This window comes from Pelodiscus sinensis, chromosome 3 (assembly GCF_049634645.1).
Source record: "Pelodiscus sinensis isolate JC-2024 chromosome 3, ASM4963464v1, whole genome shotgun sequence".
NCBI lineage: Eukaryota > Metazoa > Chordata > Testudines > Trionychidae > Pelodiscus > Pelodiscus sinensis.
This window is the reverse complement of record NC_134713.1, coordinates 131,390,278-131,411,614: the sequence shown is the minus strand read 5'-3', so window position 1 is coordinate 131,411,614 and position 21,337 is coordinate 131,390,278. Positions and strand designations below refer to the sequence as shown.

Genomic DNA, 21,337 nt, shown 5'->3' with positions numbered 1-21,337 from the left:
GTTTTTCAAGCATGTTGGGGACCTCAGAAAAAAAAAGTTTGAGAACCCTTGTGTTACAACACTACATCTCTTCTTCCTTTGGTCCTTTGCCTGCTCCCACTGCACTGAGCATATGTCTATGCTGTGACTGGGAGGTGTGATTGCATTATGTGTAGGCATACACAAGTAGTTTTGATCAAAACTAGTTTGAATAATAATACCAGTGAAGCCACGATAGTGAGAGTGGCTGTACAGGCTAGCCCTAGCTGTCCAGAATCTTGGTAACATACTTGAGAACACTCATAGAATTGTAGGACTGAAAATGACCATTGGAAGACACCTAGTCCAGTCCCCTGAAGGCATGGCAGGACTAAATATTAGCCACAGCCCCCACCATTTCATAATTATTGATGTATAAACTAGTTTGATCTAGCCTTATCAAAGATATCTCAGATATGTCTACATGTGGTGCAATCTCACTTCCTGATTGCAGTGTATACATACCTCCAGCCAGCACTTCACACTCAGTGCAACATTTGACAGGAAAAACTGATGTTTATGGTTTCATATTGGGACAACAATGACTATGAAGATCAGTGGCAAAGTCAGGACCACAATTAGGACAAATTTGAGCTACCTGCAAAATTTAAAATAGTACTAATAAACATTAAATACCCATAAATCCCCTTTTCTTTAAGATGGGAAACTTTGGCAACCTGAAATTACCATTGTGTGATTTAGCAAGAGAATATAAAAACCGCTCAGTACTACAGGCAAATAATAAAACAAGAGACTGGCTCAGAATGGGTGCTGCAAAATAAATGATAGGGGATTTGTTTTCACTCTACTAAACCTCTCATGATACTATGCTACATACATGCAATTGTGGTTTCCAAGATTCTAGATCACTAGAAAAAAAAACTTAATTCCACCCTCAGAAATCCTGTGCTCCCATGTGGGTTGTTTGGTTTTTTTGTTAAAAAAAAAATCAGCATTACTAAAAAAAAAAAAAAAAATCAGCATTACTAAATGATTTGAAAATGGCTGCACAACTGTCTTCACATATTTTTATTTTGCTACTAGGCTGTATTTTCTGTTATGCATTTAAAAGAATGAGGCTTTCCCTTCTGTATGCAAGGATTGTAAAACAGAAGATCAATAAAAGATTTTTTGCATGTTACAATAACAGGAGTTAAAAAAACAATTCTGTGTGGCAAAAAAAGTAGGAGTGATTTTTAATGTAGTTATCTGAGACTTCCATTTTTATTGTCAATAGCAGTTAAACAATATTAATAGTTACATATTATCTTAATATAAAATATGATTGCTAATGCTAGCACTGTGGCAATTGTCTCAATTTCAAATTCCAATTTCTCCATATGTTCAAGTCTTTGAAAAACAGTATATTTGATCATTTATTTTTTAATAATTTTTTGCATTTCTTGTCTACAGAATATTGTTTAAGGACAAAGATCGGAATTGGGAAGAAATTGAGAACAAATTACGAACTGAAAGTGAAGTTCCTATTGTAAAAACTTCAAGCATGGTATGAAGAAGTATCTTCTTGTGTTAGAATGAGATTGTGTCAAAACAAACACAGAAATCCTTAAAATCCCTTTAATTTGAGCAAAGAATAATTTAATATCCCTCAGAGTTTAAAATCTAGATTATGTTTAAAGCGGAATTCTCACTGGATAAATTTCATGTTGCTGAGGAAGATTTAAATACTGGCTCCTATTGTTTAGAAAAATAGTTATGCTTTCATTTAGGTAAATGAAAATTGTCAGTAAATATTGCAGGAAGAGCTTTCTTCAAAATTAAGAACATTAGTTTTCTACTTTTCGGAGGACATTATGAATGGTGTAAGTAAGAATTTGTGATTCCTTCTTACTTAGGACCAGAGGGTGGCCTGTCTTGAGCACCAGTGCAAGGGAGTGCGGCATGTGAGTCACCCCCTTACTCCATTGCACTGTATCACGGCTTCTACTACATCACCTCCTCATGCCCAAAGAAATGGGAAGTGTAGTCACGCCGGTGCATTAGGAGTGTCCATATCCATCAAAAGCGGCGAGGAGTCCTGTGGCACCTTATAGACCAACTGAAGTGTAGGAGCATAAGGTTTCGTGGGCAAGTGGGTCTTTGCCCACGAAAGCTTATGCTCCTACACTTCAATTAGTCTATAAGGTGCCACAGGACTCCTCGCCGCTTTTGCAGATTCAGACTAACACGGCTACCCCTCTAATACATATCCATCAAGTCTACTTCCTTCCTAGAGCAGCGGGGAGACCAGAAAGAAGACTGAATTTACTAATCAGATTCTCACAGCACAATAGTGCACTGTTCCTTATAGTGGCCAAAATCTTGAGATGATTAACCTAAATTTTTCAGTCTCGTTAGTGACTAGATATTAGCACTTGATTGCATTTAATACAGGCTAGGGATGTTGGCAACTAGTCAACAAGCAAATGCTTATCGGACAGTTGAGTAGTGACTCGACTAGTCGCTCCCCCCTATGTCAGAAAGAGGCAACAAGGGTGGGGGGAGCAGGAGCCGGTGCTGAGGGAACCAGCTTCAAGCCAGTTCTCCCAGCATTGTCTTTGTGCGGGACAGGGTAGGCAGAAGCACAACAGAGAAAACAGTACAAGCAGGGACTGCTTCAGTCCTCACTCCCACCTTTCTCTCTGCAGGCGCTTCTGCTTTTGAAATGTACAAGAGCTCTTGTACGTTTCAAAAGCAGAAGTGCCACAGGAAGCATGGGGTGACCAGGGAATCAAGCAGTTCTTGCTCTCTCTGTAACAACACTCCCCTCCCCTCCCTCTGAGAGGCAGCAAGTGGGGGGAACAAGAGCCGGTGCTGGGGAGGAGCTGGCTTAAAAGCTGGTTCCTCACTCCCGCCCCCCCCCCCCAGCACTGTCTCCAGGTGCTTCTATCAGAGGCAGTGGGGGGATAGGGGATGCTGCTGTGAAGTAGCCCCTGTTCACAGCGGCCAGGGCTGGCCACGGGCAGGGGCTGCTCAGGCACCAGCCCCTGTTTGCAGCGGACAGGGCTTTCTGCCGGGAAGAGAGGCTGCTGGACACAGTGTGAGCACTAGTGCTGATCACTGCACCTCTGCATTTTAAATCTAGTAAGAGCTCAGTGGCTCTTACTATATTTAAAATGCAGAGCCACAGCTCTGCACCACGACGCTTATCAACTAATCGTATAGTCGATATAAATTGTATCAACTATATGATTAGCCAGATAATCACATTTCAACATCCTTAATAAAGGCCGTCCTTGGTATAAGTCCAAGATATGTTCCAAAAAACTTGGACTTGCAGTGAAACAACTTGAAGCAGGAAGTTCTTTTCCTGCAGCTGACTTCTATTTATGCAAATTGGAATGTGTTTTTGCATGAGTTAAGAGCAAGGAATGAGAGGACTTAGAACACATCAGTTTCTATATGCGTCAACAACTTCCATGCGGAACAGATGTATACTGGGGCAGTTTATAGCATGGATGCCCTGTAATCTAAATCCAGCTTTATTTTTCTCTGAAACCACTGAACATTTGTTATTGATCCTGTAATTTCTATAGAACACTCATTTTTAAAAGGCAAATACACTTTACTGATTACGTGCTATGAATTTTTAGGTACATATATTGTTTTTTAATATAGCAAGTAATTCATAAAAACTGCTGACATAAGTTTATAATATTAGAAACATGGTAACACGAGGGGTATTCTCAGGTCTTTTTCAATTCAGATTTTTTTTTCCAAGGAATCACATTTGCACCCTAAAATTTATTATATTGTTTAAGGATGCTCATAAAAGGCAGATTTTTTTTTAAGTTTTAGTTTTTGTGTTTGTTCTTAACTTGCTTGATTTTAATATCACTATTTTTTTTCTTATGGCAAAGTAGTAAACTCTGTTTCCCAAATGTGTTTTGATCCCATCTACTGAATTTCTAATTTCTATTTAATATGTGGTGTCAAATTTACTGTTCAGTATCTAGCACCAAATTGTAGAATTCTAGTATTTTTCTGGTTCTAGATCAAATGTTCTCAAATGTCCAAGTATTATCATGACTGTTGTCTATGGAACACCGAGGTCATGATCAAACATGGAATCTGCTTAAAGATACTGCCTAAATCTACCAAACCCAAGATAATTGGCTCAAGTCCTTCTTAGCCACCTTCAGGAATCTATATAACAGATTAATCAGTACAGAAGTCTTTCAGAAGGATTCTAGAAGTCAGTTGCAAATTTCTTAGCTTTAAAAGAAGTGCGTCTTTGCTCTTTTCCAAGCATTATGAATGTTAGTATTTTGCTGCTTCAGTTTATAGTTCTAACATGCCAAATTGATATTCCAGAGGCAGGGTAATAGATGCATCCAAACTGACCTTATTGCAGGTATTCCACAACAACACGACACAATATTAAATGAAATGACTTCATAGCTACAGTTTCATGTTTACATATCAGTGATATAACTACTGGTATATTTTAGTAACAGCACTTGCTATGCTGTGGGGTAACTGCGTGGTCATGCTCAAATTTGTCTAATTTTCTTGAGCTGTGCCTACACTGTATAGCTCAGACTTTCCAGGAATGGCTACTGTGTTAGTGGGGTGCTCTACTCCAATAAATTATATCAGAGCCACTGTAAAGCTAACCTCTGCCAGTGAGAATACCTCTTCTCTTGTGGTATAAGTTATCCTGATTCTCCCTGCATCAGGTTATGAGACATAAAGTATTTTCCCTATATCCTCTAACAATTAATCTATATGGTAATTTTCCTGCAAGACTGCCAGTTAGCTGCCTCAGGCTATGTCTACACTGCACAGTTATTTTGGAATAATCTATTCCTTAATAGTTATTCCAAAATAGCTTATTTCGAAATAGCTCGTCTACACTGTAGGGAAGCCTCAAAATTAGTCCGAGGCAGGCTTCCCTAATGTAGACGTGCTATCTCAATGTAGAGCCTCAGGAGGAATAACTTGGAATGGTTCTGGTGAGGGGCTATTTCAAAATAGCAGAAGTGGAGCGTCTACACAGCCCCTATTCTGAAATAACTATTTTGGAATAGGCATTATTCTTCGTAGAATGAGGTTTCAGAGGTCGGAATAAGCTGTCCGTTATTTTGAAATAACTTTGCTGTGTAGGCACACCCTCAGTGTTTTGGCAAAATGGGGGTTCAGTCTGGCTCAAAGGTGGGAATAGGTTTTGTGGGTCCATGAACAAAGGAATGGAATAAGCCTTTGTACCCCCATTTAAGGAAGCAGCTAGCCAATCAAAGGAATTATTTGGTTCTGATAGAGCAACCTGTTTTACATCCCACTGCAATGCAGCCTCACCTAGCTTGGCCACCTGGTTATTCCCTCTCCCCCCGCCCCCCTCCCATCCCCAACTATCTCCAACAAGAGCCACTCCCACTGCAGGGAGATACAACCCAAACAACTTATGAGAAGATTTCTTTTAAATGTTATTAAATCTGCTTTTTCTTAGTGAAAAGTAACACTGGTAGTTTGAATATTTGTTTCTTCCCCAGGAGATTTCATCAATCTTGCAGGAGCTGAAAAGAGTTGAAAAACAATTGCAAGGTATTTAATATTTTATGCAGTTTTGTGGCTTTATGTCTAAATGCATTGCAGAATCCCATAATAATAGTGCCCAAGGTAAGGTAATATGAACAGCCTTCAAAATGGCTCACATTGATTTATTTTGTTTTAATTTAAGACTTTGGATTAAACATTTATCGACTATCACTGTTTCCAAGAACTAAAATTGGAAGTTGGAGTACAAATCCCCAATTTCCTGACCTCCTTCATGCATAACTTTACATTGCTTTGTAACAGAAATCGTTCTTAAAACAAGATTAGACGTTTTCAATTAATACAATTTAAACTTATTCACTTCATAATAAATTTGAATGCTGTGAACTGAGATCAAGTACTCGTATGAAGGAAGCTGTACAAATTTCTCCATTGGCCAGTTTCTTATTGTTCATAGCAGAAGTTTTAAACAATTTTTTCATATCCTTGTTCAAACCAGCATATTTTTGTTTGAAGTAGTTAGTATATCCATATAAGATAAAACAAGTATTGTTTTGACTTCCATAATGTGTATATAAAAGAAATAAACAAAAATGTTGTTTTAATAAAATATAATGCTAAATAATCAAACATTAATATGATATGAATGTTACAGTCTTGGTGAAGAAGCTTTACTAAATTATTTTAAATCTATGGGGGGGAATCATTATGCATTTTGTATATATTTTTGTTGCTTTAGTTTTTCTGTATGTTGTAGCTGTAATTTGCTATTTTATTTATATTCCAATTTGATTTAAACCCCTCTATTAATGTATGTTTTTTTAAAAAGAATTTCTAGAGAAAGATCTAGATCCCTTGGACAGCTCATTGAAGAAATCTGCTCAATGTACACAAACTCAGAAATGTTGATTTGATTCTAAGATATATTTGCATTAAAGGATGAAGAGTAATGAAGCATATTTTAATATTATTATATTTATATGTATTGATTGCTGTGCTTGGGTTAACTCACTTTACCTTAAAGGCTTAGAAATATGAGGCCTTGAGAAGGTTAACAAAATGTATTTTAACACACGTCTAATCAGTGATCAATACTGTGATTATTTAGGTGCTCTGATAATCTCATGAGTGCTTTATGGAAACTGATCAATTCTATTTGGGAAGCAGAAAAATGCTCAGTAAACATGTCAAATTAATTGTACAGTGAAGCTCTGTTAGGTACTTCAGTTTGCTCCACTTCCTAATGCTTTTATCTAAAGGGGATGAAAGAAATTACTGTTTTATGCAGCATTTAATCAGTTTATGAAATGTACTACTATAGGGATATTTCCAAAGGAAATATAGTATCTTAGTAACATTACAAATTAAAGACCCTTTCATGTGCCTATGAACCTCATCTTCCATTACAGTGTAAGGACTATTGGTGCTAATGCTGCCAGATACAAGTTGATCATCAGCTAGTCTCTTTTTTTCTAGCCTTTCCTCCAAACCATGTATTGCATATGTTTTATATAGTCCCTGGAGTATTGGGGTTTAGTGTATAAAAAGGTTTTTGCAAGTGGTAACACATCAAGTTACAGTCACTATCGTGCTCTTGTATTAGGGTAATTATTCTGTAATATCCCGCAGACAACAGGCCAGTTTTTCTGTCTGTATTCTGGCATTATAGAAGTAAACAATATATCTTTGCATTATTTCCATTCAGACTCTGAACAATTGAAATAATATAGAGCTGGCTTATTGATATTAATTAGTTGTCTACATACTCTTAACCCGAGGAAGGCTATTAAAGATGTGTATGAACTGAAATGCTGAAAAATATGACCGAGACTGTTGAAGTATTGTTTTTTCTGAAAGCACAAAACCCTAATCTTTGTTCTGTTTGTTTCCCTCCCTTCACTCCTTGGTCATATAGTGATTAATGCTATGATTGACCCTGATGGTACTTTGGATGCTCTGAGCAACTTGGGATTCACAAGCCCTGTTTTACCAGCTCAACCTAAACAGAAGTCCAGTCCTGTTTCTCACAGTACCCACACTCAGATACAACCAAACTGTCAACCAGAAGCTCGGGCCCTTCGGCCTGCTGTCATCTCTGTTTCAACTGCATTTGACAATGTTGAATCCAAGCCTGATTTCAGCATACATTTCAACAGGTTCAATCCAGATGGAGAGGAGGAAGATCCAAGTGTGCGTGAATGACATTATTAATTGTCATAATTATCTTCAATATAGAATGTCTAGATAGAAATAAAGAATCATAATGTTGGTTTTATACAAAAAAAAGTCAAACTGCAATTGGTTTGTTAAACCAGGTTTTTTTTAACTGTGATGCTTTGATTGTAATGCACATCCTCTTCAAACCATACAGATGAGCATTGATACCAATGTAGAAAAGCAGGTTGTAGCAGGTTTGCCTTTTGTGCTTGTGTGCTTTGCAAACAGTTATATCAGCAATCTTTCCATTCATAAATGTTTATTTCTAAGAGCCATGCTATTAAAGTGACCTGCAAGCAGAAGCAGGCTAACATCCAGTCTTACTGAAACCCAAAGTCTCCTGTGCCAAGCTAGTCTATAAATGGACCTCTTCAATTAAAGTTTGTATAGAATTATTGAACAATTTAATTCTGAGTAAGATGATTTATATGATACATTACCTTTGAGTACAATAACACATAATTATATAAGATAAGACAGACTTTGCAAAACATTAATTCCTGCGTGCTGAAATTTTCAAGCAGTTCTGTGATTTGTATAACCTCGTTCCTGCATAAATTGTCTTGGGGTTTACGAAGTTCAACTATTATGTTTGCACTAAGAATTTGCCGGGAGTGATAGGTGAACATATCAATATCGATAGGAGTCAGTCTTTTGATGTACATAGAAAATTGATTATACTGTACTTGTTTCAACACAGCAGTATTTTAATCCATTTTCTGAAAGGACAGTTTGGCACTTTTTGATCTTGTTCAAAATGTCTTTTTGATGTGAATGGAAGCAGAAGGATTTCATAACTCATTTCTGTCCAAAAGTTTGTTGAAACTATAAAACTAGTTTTCTCGTACAACTGTGGGACATTTAAAAGCATGTTGAAGCGAATGGGTTCTCATACTAAGTCACCAGTTCATATGCAACATAAGTTTACAAAAGCGATGTGGGTTCCTTGGAATGATCATGAGGTGTAAAATTTTCTTCCTAAGACTTGGAGATAGTAGTCATAATTTGGTTGATCAATAGTCTCACTCCCAAGCAACTGAATTGCTTCTGTATATTTTCCTGTAGAATCCTCGTAAGTCAGTTTCTCTGTCTTATACATTTAAAACGATGCTGAAAGAAGACTGCTAATGTAGATTTCTTGCTTATACCACTGAAAAGCAAGTCTATTTAAAATATCCTGCATAAACCTATTTTCTATATAAGTTTGTCCCAGTAGCGTAACATTTGGAAATAATAAAAAGAAAAGTGAATGACCATGTATTTCCAGAACACTAATTTGGAGGAATCTTATTTCTTCTGTTTAATGTAACTAATAGACTGGAATTTTCCTGTGTTTGCATCGGTCTCTGTATATTAATGTTGCACATACAGTTTTGCAGCTTTTATGAAATGGTCTTTAGTAGTTCAGCAATAATCCTATATGACATATGTTTAAAATACTTTCTGTACATTTTTAAATTGTACAGGATTTCAGAAGTTACTAAATAGTTGGACCAGTTAATAAAAATGCAAAAACTTTTTTGTAGTGATGTAAAAAAAACCCAATAATTTGTGGTACAATGGATTTCATATATGTTTAAAGTTTAAAAACATACAATATCCTTCTTGTACAACTCAATATTCTACTCCATTGGTTTACAGAGGCTATAGGAAATGTTTGAAATGGTGCAGAAGGGCAAAAATAAATTTAAAATAGTCAGGTGTTGAAAACTTAATGCACCATAACCACTATCACAATTCTGACTTTTGTTTAATCTTTGAGAACCGATTTTTTTTTTCCCCCAGACACATGAAAAATAGGAAATGACTTAGGAAAGATTAAAAATTTAGGCTCTCCGCACAAGATTTTGTTTGTGTTCATTCAGGCGTTTACACTCTTTTGTTCTGTAATAAGTGTTTTGCATCTACTATGTTATTTTGTATGGACACATTCGCCTTATTTATTTTTGTTACATTTATTATGTATGTTATTTTGTTATATGCATTTACAGCTCCATTTTTAAATAAAGTGTTTCTGGAACTTTATATATGGTGTATGTGTGTTTATATATGTATGTGTGTATATAATTCAGTGGTTTAGAACTAGTAAGGTTCAGATGTGTCTACTTTGGTGGAACTTATGTTAAATTACTCAGTTAGGAAATGGCATTTTCCTAAATGTATTTCCAGATAATCTTTCAGGAAAGAAAGACTTTATATTGTTTCTTCTAGATCAGATACACTGCTCTGACAATAATACTTATTGTTCACTTTCCTGCATCCAGGCTCACCATTCCCTCACTGTTTTTACTTCTGTTTGTGCAGCTAGAAAGGCAAAAATCAGACCTCTCTATCATCAAATAGATTCCAACTTCAGAAATAAGAACAAATCAGTTTTGATCTACCTTGTGGCAGCAGAAACGGGTAGTTTCCAGACCTGTTTTCCGTGAGCTAAAGAAATCCTGTTTAAAGATTTTGATTTTATTCCAGTATGTTGGCTTTGTTTGGCTAGCAGGGAATTGGCCTGTGTTTTCTTCAGGAGTCATGTGCGTGTGCTCCACTGGGTACAGCAGCCTTATGTACAACTATTGCTCTAGAAATATCATCAGTCTACATATTCCAACACTGCGCTTCTGCCATCAGCCCCACCATTGGTACTGGCACCCTGGGCTTCAGCATTCAGTGATGCAGCACACACTAACTCTTCCAGATTAGCAAGCACAAAACTAGACAGAGGTACCAGAAGAAGCTTCACAACTCTCAACTTCAGTCCAGTTGAAGGACCCCAGGTTTAACTGACTCTGTAGATTCCAGTTAGGCAAGGCCTTAGCACTTAATACCCCACCAAGGACATCCCTTGTGCTCTTCGTGGATCTTGTGCTGATCTCCTCAGAATCTTGTGGAAGTCCCTACCTGAGCTGACACTGTTGTAAGGGTACCCACGCTAGTTGCCAACGCCTTCATCAGCTTGTATTCCTCACCATGCACATTTCTGTAAGTACTGAAACAATCCATGGGTGTCTTCAGAAGGTGATAGTTCATGATTGGTTCCCCCCCTTCAGGTGTTCTATCCACTTCAGGAGGTGAGAACCCAGCCCATCTGTGAAGGAAGAGGAGGGTGTGCTGATGTCAGGGAGCCCCTCCCCCCACCCTCTACCCATTCTCCATAGAGCTGGGGGGAGCGGAGCAGGGATGGAGGGAATTTGCTGGCTGCTTGTGGAAGTAGGAGTAAGCCTGTCTTAGACCCCTGTACCACCACTCAGAAGCCACCTGTGGTAAGCAGTGCCCACCTGGAGCCTACATTCCAAACCCTGGCCCCAGTCCTGAATCTCTCCTGTATCCCAAACTCCTGCTCTAGCTCTGAGGAGTCCTGTACCCAAACTCCCTCCCAGAGCCTGGACCCTAGCTCCCCACCCCGCAACTATTAAACTACCTCCCACGCTCCAGATCTTTTAGCCCAAGATCACACTCCAGATCTTTTAGCCCAAGATCACCCTCTCCTCTGCCCCAGCCTGATAAAAGTGAGTGAGGAGGAGCGAGTGAGCAGAGGGAGGACGGAGTGAGCAGGGGTGGGACCTTGGAGAAAGGGTAGGAAGGAGGCAGGGTAAGGGTGTTTGGGTTTGAGGTAGATCCTGGATTGCACTTAAAATCAAAAAGTGATCTCATGTTTAAAAAGGTTGGAGACCACTGTTATAGACCAATTCCCATGCCCAGATCCATTTCTGAGGCCTTGTCTGCAAAGCAGAAATGAAACAAAAGAATAGTGGGCCTGGATACTCAAGCCCTGTGTATGGAGGCAACAGTAAAGAGAATGTCTTGAGGGCCATGCATATAGCCCCAATGCCGAAATATTGTTGAGCTAGAGGACTTCTTACTCCAACTCCTGTGATCCTCATTGTATGAGGAATAAGGAAAGTCGGAGGAAGAGTGCTCTTTCCCAGACTGCCTGATGTGTAGGCAGTGCCAAAAGTCAAAATAAGCTATTTTTACTTAAGCTACATAATCGATATAGCTCAAGTTGTGTAGCTTATCTCGGCTTTAGCCCTGCTGTGTAGGCATGCCCTCAGTAGCTAAGGTGGATATTTTGTGTTTATTTCTTTAACCGGTTTCCTGATACAGGTAGAACCTCTTTAATCCTGCACCCACGGTGCCAAAATAGAGAATTTGCCAAACTGGAGGAGGTCATTATTGCCTAGCAGCATTACTTCCACTGCTTATTAGGCTCTTAGAAGACCTTTAGGAGTAAAGCAGAACTAAATAACAGCACAGAATCCTGAGAGCCAGGAGAAGTGGCTGTAAACGAAGTTTACTGGGTGGCAGGAAACTTGTCCACACTCATAAGAGGTCATCGAGCTAACTAAAATCATGCCAGACCATGGATGTTGCTGAACTAGAGAGTGCCAGATTAGAGAGGTTTAACCTGTAGTAGAATTTCAGATTTTACATAGATTTTTTTCTAAGAAGTTTCACATTTAAAATGCTAATCTTTTCTGAAAAAGATGTGTCCAGTGCCTCATTAACATTTCTATTGTAAGAACAAAACAGGCTTAAACAGAAAATGCAGAAATAGTCTGTGCTAAATTTTTAATGAACACCAGCATCTGATATATCCAATGTGTCCAAATCAAGAAAGGTGAAAGTGATTGAACCAGGCTCTACTGCTCTGTCAAGGTTTGCAGTCTGAAGTCAATGGGACCTGCGCTCCAAAATTGCTCCAGTATTTTTGAAAATCCCACCCTGTGAAACAGATATTTAGGAACCTAACTGTAGTCTCCTGTTTTTAAGATTTTGCACCATTGATATGAAAAAGTACATGACAACTTTAATACATTGAAAGTCTAAATAACTTTCATTGTTAACACTGAAGCAGTTTTGTTTTGAAGGGAGATTGATTTTATGCCTTTTTAAGAAAAAAGGGGTTAGTAAAAATACTGTTCGCAACAAACACTTGGGCTACGGCTAGACTGGCATGATTTTCTGGAAATGCTTTTAACGGAAAAGTTTTCTGTTAAAAGCATTTTCGGAAAAGAGCGTCTAGAGTGGCACGGACGCTTTTCCACAAAAGCACTTTTTGCGGAAAAGCGTCCGTGCCAATCTAGAAACGCTTTTCCGCAAAAAAGCTCTGATCGCCATTTTTGCAATCGGGGCTTTTTTGTGGAAAACAAATCTGAGCTGTCTACACTGGCCCTTTTGCGCAAAAGTTTTGCGCAAAAGGGACTTTTGCCCGAACGGGAGCAGCATAGTATTTCCGCAAAAAGCACTGATTTCTTACTGTAGGAAGTCAGTGCTGTTGTGGAAATTCAAGTGGCCAGAGTAGACAGCTGGCAAGTTTTTCTGGAAAAGCGGCTGATTTTCCGGAAAAACTGTCCAGTCTAGACACAGCCTTGTGGCACATAGTTACCTTTAGAAACAAGTGATCATATTGATCAGTCGGGCTATTCAGATGAGTAAATTACATACCTGCTTAATTGTTTGCAACATCAAGTCCTTCCTTTTTGACATTTTGTTTTTCACTGTGGGAAGGAGTGATGTGATCGCTCCTCCTTCTCTGCCCAGTCCAATGCGCTGACCGCTTGCCGTCGGGCGGTACGTAGTCGCTCCAGGTTTTATCAATGCCCAGGCAATATTAGATCGTTCCTTGTCATTTCGCTTACATGGTCAGACCTTGCTCAGGGCAGCCCACAAATGGCGGAGGGGGTAGGGAGGCCCGGACCCGCCCACTCTCACGGGCTCCAGCCCAGGGACCTATCCGACTGGTGGGGCTTCTGGCCGTAACTCACCAGCCCACGGGCCTCCTTCAAGGAAACCCCACCCTGGACTACTTCCTACCCCCTCTTTGGGGTGATAAAGGATAGTTCTCCTCCACCCTCTGTTTCTTCTATTCTTCTCCCCCGACTCTCCACCTTATATCTCTTCCGTGCCTCCCCCCACTCCCTCTGTCCCTCTGGCACTTTTGAATATGGCACCCGCCCACGCTGGCGCCCCTCCCCCGAGGGCATCTCCACAAGCGTCATCTCCCTCCCCCCCCCCCCCGGGCGCTTTCACAGACACGGCGCCCGTGGCGTGCCAGCGCTCGCGCTGCCCAGCCAAGCCACGGCTTGGGAGCAAGCAGCGGAAGTGGCGGCTTTAACTCCATGCTCCCCGTGCAGCCCAGGGATCGGCGCGGTCCTAGTGCAGGTCGACACCGCCGCCGCGGTGTGATGCCACCCCTTCACATACCTATAGTAGTCTTGTAAAATTCAAATGCCATATCCTACTAGCCGTGGTATTTACAAATGCTGATACCTGATTTTGCTAAAAATTAAAATCTCAGTAAATGATGGTAACTATGCTGGTGGTAATAAAGCCATTTGTTCTGTGAATGCTGATGCATATCTTTCAACATCTAAGACATCCATGAATTCTTGATAGAGGTTAGTGGCTTTGTCATATGTAGCTTGTTAGCAAATCAGATTTGTTCCTCATCCCTTAGTATGTGAGAGAAAAGTGTTAAGTGATGTTTTTAAAATTTATTTTCCAGTTCTGGCTCATATCCTATCCATTACACTGTGTTAAATGCAATAATTTATACTCATTTTATCTGAGCTAATAAAGGCTTTATGCACCTGACTTAGTATAGTTCTCCATGCAAACCATCTCTTTTATGGGCTTGGGTAGGTTAAGATTTGCTTCCATCTGTGTCTAGTGCTCACATCCTGCAGCTGGCCTATTAATCTCCAGGCTATGTTTTAGAGCTTTCTGTTTAAAGGAAATGTCTCATACAGTATCAGTGAAAAGTGTTCAGTCATTTATATCAAACCCTGGGCATTTCTGTCACTAAAACAGAAGCACCATATTAGTAATTATGCAGCCATGCAGTTAGACTGGGCACTGAAGGCAGTAATATATTTTAAGCCCTGTGTTCAGGGGGTTTATTGTCTGAGAGTTTATGCAGAAGATCTAAGGTGAAGTTCATGAGAGCAACTATACTGTTACTATTGGCTAAAAGTTATTGGCAACATCTAACAGACGATACTGTTGTCTCGTAGCTTGTAGCCGTGTATAGCTAGAGACAGGACCCTGCAAGAAAGGAGGGAGCTAGGTTGAAAGACACATATAGAACTTTGTCAGACTGCAGTCCTGCCCTATGAGAGTGCTTAGGGAGTTAGATCCAGAATGGGTCTCAAACTCAAGCCCCTCAGGCCATTTACGGCCTGAGCAATTTCGTAACAGTCCCTCCAGCCTGAGGAATCTGTGACTTTGTGCAGAAGATCTTTGAAGTGCATACGTGAGAGATCTTGGCAATTTTTAGGCCTACATCGATAATGCCTCCAGCGACTGCCAACAAAGAAGTTACACGCTCCCCCAGCAACTCTGAAGAGTCACAAGTGAACCCTTAATGTGCAAAGTAATAAAATCAGTACATACATCACTAGTGATTTGTTTCCTGTCACTTACTGCAAACAAAAATGCACCTGGAGATGCAAAGCTGTGCATGTGAGATAGAGGGTCTGTAATGGAATCCAGCCCTGATTTGCCTCCTCATGTCTGCAGCTGGTTTTTTGCCACCAACAAATGGTTGAACACTCTTCCCGTCCTCCCTCCCCTGTTTTAGCTGGCACCCGCTTTATCTGGAAGGCACTGCTGATCAAGCAGAGTGATGAGTCCTCCTCCACTGGACATATCTGTCAAACCCAGCTCTGTCAGTGGAGCGCAGCAGGGGGAGGCACTAGTCTGCTATAATTTCTATTTTGCCATAAAGCACTGACATTGAGGTGATTTTAAGGAGGTAAAAAGTAAACGTTTTGGTAGCTCGTATACCTCTGGGCTTCTTTAGTCAGGAAATCTTTAGCAAATCTGCCCTTTACACTTATGCCTGGTCTACACTACAAAGTAGGTTGACGTAAGTTGCCGGGGGGCCAGCAGGCTGGCCAGGTTCTGGGAAAGGTGTGTGTATAGGGGGAACTGAGGCTTTGTGCTTCCTGAAAGAGGCAGGGCCTGAGGCAGAAGGGGCAGGGCTGGGGAGCGTGTGCTACCAAGAGCAAGCTGCACCATCATCCCCATCAAACTTTCAGAGTCACCTGGAGTGCAGCGCCTGGCATTTAGCAGCGATTTAAAGGGTCCAGGGCTGCAGCTGCCACTGCTGCTGCAGTAGCAACATCAGTGTCTGGGAGCCCTGGGCCCCTTTGAATCATTGGGCCCTGTGACAATTGGCCTGTTTGCCTTCTCTGCTATGGGTAGGCCTGCAAGTGGCCTTCTGTTGACCTTTTCTACCAAATCTGGGTAGGGAAATTGGCTCACATTTGTCTCTGACTGAGATAAGCACTTCACCATAGCAACATAGTAATACCACCTCCCAGTGAGCAATGGTCAATGTACTGAGGTCAACCTGGTGTGAGAGCAGATACAGCATGACCATCGCAACCCTAACAATTCTTCAGCAGCTATCCCTCAATGCTCAACATTGAACGACTCCATCACAGTTGTGTACTCAGGGGTCATGGATACCTGCACATTTCTTTGCCTTCCATGGCGTAGCTCCCCCTTACATGAGGTATGAATTTTACCCAACATGTCCCACCAGATTTGCGTAGCTCAAACTGCGTATCTTATTTCGACATACGGGTGCAGTGTAGATGCACCCTTTCAGTATTTCTGTATCCCTTAATCTAACTGTTCTATTATTAATACTTTAAAATTTCCCCCTTCACATATGATTTTCACATCTCCTTTTCCATGGAAGACACTTCTGCCATTTATAATTCTGTCTCTTGTCAGCTTGTATGTTTTTCTCTTCAGTGTTTTCCCATCTTTGTTAATCATCACAAAAGGGGAGTGATAGCTCAGTGGTTTGAGAATTGGCCTTCTAAACCCAAAGTTGTGGAATTCAATCTTTGAGGGGGCCGTTTAGGGATCGGGGCAAATCTGTCAGGGATGGTACTTGGTCCTGCCTTGAGGGTAGGGGATTGGACTTGATGACCTCTCAAGGTCTCTTCCACTTCTATGAGATAGGTATATCTCCCTATATTATCTGCCCTTCCTTTCCTTTGTCTTTTCCTTGTATTTCCCAAATGTCTTCCATTCAATTTACCCATCTCCTACCTCTCCAAGTCTTTCCTGGTCCCCATGGGTATTCCTTCCTTGATGGCCCAATTCCTGAAAGGATAGGGAACTGTGCAAGACGGAGCCAGAGAAGCCCCCTAAGAGGCTGGGGAGGAATTTCTCTTGGCCAACAGTGAGCCAACATGTGCTGTGGAGCAAATTCTGATTCAGTGGGGCAGTTATGATGCAACTCTGTACTGAGCTATTATTGAAGGCCGTGGTTTTAAAGGGCTGCTTGAAATAGCAAGAATTACAGCAGTCCAGTGTGAAAATTGAAGTGCCACTCATTCAAATAATTATTTTTTCAAAGCTGGAAAGAAAGACGAAATAAAAGAAACAAACCGAACCTGATCACAATCAGTAGGTTCACAGCAAAATGGATAGTGACATTGGCACAGCCTCATATAATATATATAAAAACCGGAATAGGTCATCGTTAATGGAATGGAATCTTTCTCAGATTTACACCCCTGAGCATGCAGCTGGCCCGAACATGATCAGCAGCTAAACACTTCTCCATTTTTTTCAGCTGCAATACACAGGCAGAAGAAAAGCCTGTGTCCCATTTCGCTATTAGCACCTCAGAGACATTTTGCTCTTGGAGTGTCACAAGGTGGGTAGGGTTAGGAGCCCATGGATTCAGACCTATTTCCTGCATTTGATATACTTTTCTTCATTATTTCAACACTGAGCTCATTGTGTGGTTTATAGCAAATTGATTGATAATGGCAGTTACTCATGTTTAGTGGGTCAAAACCAGCCTAGTAACATTGTATAACTTGCTCTTGTTTAGTGCAGACATCTCCAGATTTTTCCTACAGCACACAATATTGATTGACTGTGTCCTCTTTGCATTACATCAATGGTTTCATTAGTAAATATTAATCTTTTTTAATCCTAAAAAGTCAGTCTGCTAAAACCAGAGGGCACAAAAACTTCTTCTTGCTGGGCAGACAGGAAATCAGAGGGGAAAGAAAAAGAGCAAAGCAAGGAGATACAACAACAAAATGAAGATATAATTATTTTAAATATCTCCTTGTCTTACAATTGGCAGGAGACAAGACATAAAATTGGAAGATTTCAGGCACAAATAAGTAAAAAAGCTGAAAAGAAGCTGAAGTGGAAAAGCGGGGTTGGGAATCTCAAATAGAGGGAGTACAACATCAGCAGTAGCAAGGCTGGAGAGGGGGGGAAATTGATGGAAACACTCTGGATGTAGAACTACTGCCAGTCTCTGGTTTGCTGCCTTGATCTGGGTCTTTTACTGCCAAAAGACTGTTTAACTTCCACTGACCCCTCTTCTGGCTGCAGATGAGACCATCAGGGCTGCTGACACAGCTACTCATGGTCTCCTTGCCGGTCTTTCTTTGATCACCCTGTCTCTTCCATCTAATCAAATACATTTGCTGACAGCAGCCTTAACTTGTTATGTGGAGTGATAATGACTGCATATTCCTCTGGGCACTCTATTATCCTGATTCTAGGCAATCCCAGGATGAAAAGGCAGCACTGAGGGCCCTAAACCATTCCAAGTGGAAGCTGACAGAGGAGACTCCATAAAATCTCCCCTCACAAGAATCCACAGTAAGAGAGTCCCTTTTTTCTCTATTCACTTATCAAATCATTTCCCCTATTTCAGCATGAACTAATATTACAAGTTTTCCACTCAAAACTTGATTTATTAACAGTAGTACCAGAGCAGTGGTTCTCAACCAGGGGCACACATACCCCTCAGGGTATGAAGGGGTCTTCCATGGGGTACATCAACTCATTTAGGTATTTTCTTAGTTTTACAAATAAAATTAAAAGCTGAAATGAAGTAATCACAAATTAAAATGTCAAAACTTGCTTGTTTACATGGCTCTCTGTACTACACACTGAAATCTAAGTATCATATTTATATTCCAATCGATTTATTTTATAATTATATGACAAAAATGAGACAGCAAACTGTTTTTCAGTGTGTGTGCTGTGATGGTTTGGATTTTTATTTCTGATTTTGTAAACAAACAGTTTTTAAGTGAGGTGAAACTAGGGAGTACACAAGGCAAATCAGACCCCTGACAGAGGTACAGTATCTGGTAAGGTTGAGAGCCAGTGATTTATGTCCCAAATTCAGCACTGGAAAGTTAGGATCTGCCAGTATTAATAATTCAGAACAGGGTTTGGATGAAGTGTAAAAAAGACAGACACACAAGTTAAATGACGAGGTTCACAATAAATATTAAATGGCTGCTTCATTCTCTGGGGACTCTCTATTGTGCTTACTGAATGAAGGAAAAATAGTACAGCTAGTAGTTGAAAGATTGTCCCATAGTGAAATGAGGTTTACTGGAGCGGTCGACAAAGGCTTCCCTTGTCGACTGCGGCATGTCCAAATTGCCCCGCTGTGCCGTCAAACAGCTGATCGGCACAGCGCGGCAGCCATTTTTATGTAAATGAAGTGGCGATTATTTAAATGGCCATTTCATTTTCCTATGTCTAGTAAACTCATCTACATGGCTCCGTCGACAGAGCTATGTAGTCTAGACATACCCTTTGTGACGAAGGGCTTTTAGTCTTCATGGCTTGGCCCTCCAGCTAAGTCACCATGGGTGCACTACACTGTACCCGTAGCTCAAAATAAGCTATGCAATTTGAGCTATGCAAATTGCATAGCTTATTTTGTTATTTGGCATTGTCTACACAACACCAAAATTCAAAATAAACCTGAAGCGACCCTCACTCCTCGTGGAATGAAATTTACAGGGACATTGGAACAGCACGGCTGTTATTTGAAAGATATTTTGAAATAGCAGGCACGCTGTCAGGATGCAGAATGTATCCCAAAATTGTGTCACAGTGTAGACGTTACCCCCCCCCCCCCCCCCCCGGCTGCGTCTAGATTGGCATGATTTTCCGGAACAGAGCATCTAGATTGGCACAAGCACTTTTTCTGCAAAAGCACTATTTGCGGAAAAGCATCCGTGCCAATCTAGATGCGCTTTTCCACAAAAAAAGCCCCGATCGCCATTTTTGCAATCGGGGCTTTTTTGCAGAAAACAAATCTGAGCTGTCTACACTGGCCCTTTTGCACAAAAGCTTTGCACAAAAGGGACTTTTGCCTGAACGGGAGCAGAATAGTATTTCCGCAAGAAGCACTGATTTCTTACAGTAGGAAGTCAGTGCTTTTGCGGAAATTCAAGTGGCCAGTGTAGACAGCTGGCAAGTTTTTCCAGAAAAGCATCTGATTTTCCAGAAAAACTGGCCAGTCTAGACACAGCCCTTGTGTTTTTACCTCCTAGAGGGGTATAAGATTCTTTTTATGCAAGCTGTTTAAGGAAGCTTTCCAATATAGTGCCATGATGGTGCCACTTCACCAGTAGCTAGTAGGGGGATCCTGGGCCTGCCATCTATTTAAAGTTTAGGCTCAGGAATCAGCAGTCAAGGTTTGCACCTCTTGAACCTTGCTGCCTTTTCCCATACCTTTTTCCTGCAGCTTCTCTACCTAGTTTTCTTCTTTTCCTCTCTATTGTACAGAGAGTGGCCACAGGATCCCTCATTGTAGCCTCTTTCTGCTGCCAGCTTGCTGGCTTTATATTAGACTCGCCTGTTCCTTCTGAGCTGGGAACTCACCTTTCATGGGATTAGGCCACTGAAGTCCCTTCACTCATGGCTTATATGATTAACTGGCTGTGTCTAATCAGCCTCAATAATCCTTTCTAGGGTGATACAAGATGAACACCCCATCACCCATCCAAAGAGCAGTTCTGGTTCTAAGAATCCCAACCAAAAAAAGAGCAGTTAGTTATTAAACAATAATCAATTTGCTGTCACCCTGTACACATATCAATTTTCCAGGCAAATGCAAAGATTTGTTTGAAATGGAGAATCTGTAATGGAGTCCTGCACTGATTTGCATCCACTTGACGGCAGCTGAGTCTCTGTTGTGACAGCAGAACCAGCCTACTTTTAGGAGAGAGACTGTCATGGCCTAAGGCCTGTGGACTATAGACATCCTTCTTTTAATTATGGGAAGGCTTCATTTTCTTTTCACTGATGTCATGGTGGGATGTTGAAACCGCATGATGTCTTTGGACTAATTTTGGGATTTAGGGTTTCTGTTGCTAGGTATACAAATACAATATACTGATTGGACTGATACAGAACTGCTCCAGATAGAATGAATTGCAGTAGTCCAGTCTGGAAATGAAGGCACAATAATTAAAATCAATAATGATAATATATAAAAATTATCAAAGAAGAGCAATAGAAAAATGTCTATGAAACTGGTCAGACAATCATTGTACACCTGTTAGGAAGAGGATATAAAATAAAATGCATGAGAGAGGCACAGTTCATCACAAATGTAATAGAATCTTTCTAAGATTTGCATCCCGATAAACACAGCTGAGTCTTACATGTTCAGCAGCTGAGTCTTACATGTTCAGCAGCCTCCCAACTCACTTTCAGCTGTGATACAAAGGCAGGGCAGGCTCTAAAAAGCCTGGCACTTCAATGAAGAGCTTCAGAAGCTGGGCAAGCATTAGTGACCACAGGCAGAACC

At 40.6% G+C, this 21,337-nt stretch overlaps 1 protein-coding gene across 14 annotated transcripts in view; it reads left to right on the top strand.

Moving 5' to 3' along the window:
• CEP170 (centrosomal protein 170) overlaps positions 1-9,756 on the top strand; it is a 176,662-nt gene extending 166,906 nt beyond the window's left edge. For 11 of the 14 annotated variants that reach the window (XM_075924848.1, XM_075924849.1, XM_075924846.1 and 8 more), the window contains 4 exons: positions 1,432-1,525; positions 1,875-1,922; positions 5,511-5,562; positions 7,430-9,756. In XM_075924848.1, coding sequence (XP_075780963.1) covers positions 1,432-1,525; positions 1,875-1,922; positions 5,511-5,562; positions 7,430-7,716 — 481 coding nt within the window. In that variant the 3' untranslated portion in view covers positions 7,717-9,756. The remainder of the gene's footprint in view (positions 1-1,431; positions 1,526-1,874; positions 1,923-5,510; positions 5,563-7,429) is intronic. The other 3 variants (XM_075924859.1, XM_075924851.1, XM_075924855.1) reach the window with 1 other exon arrangement.
• The last annotated feature ends 11,581 nt before the right edge of the window (positions 9,757-21,337 follow it).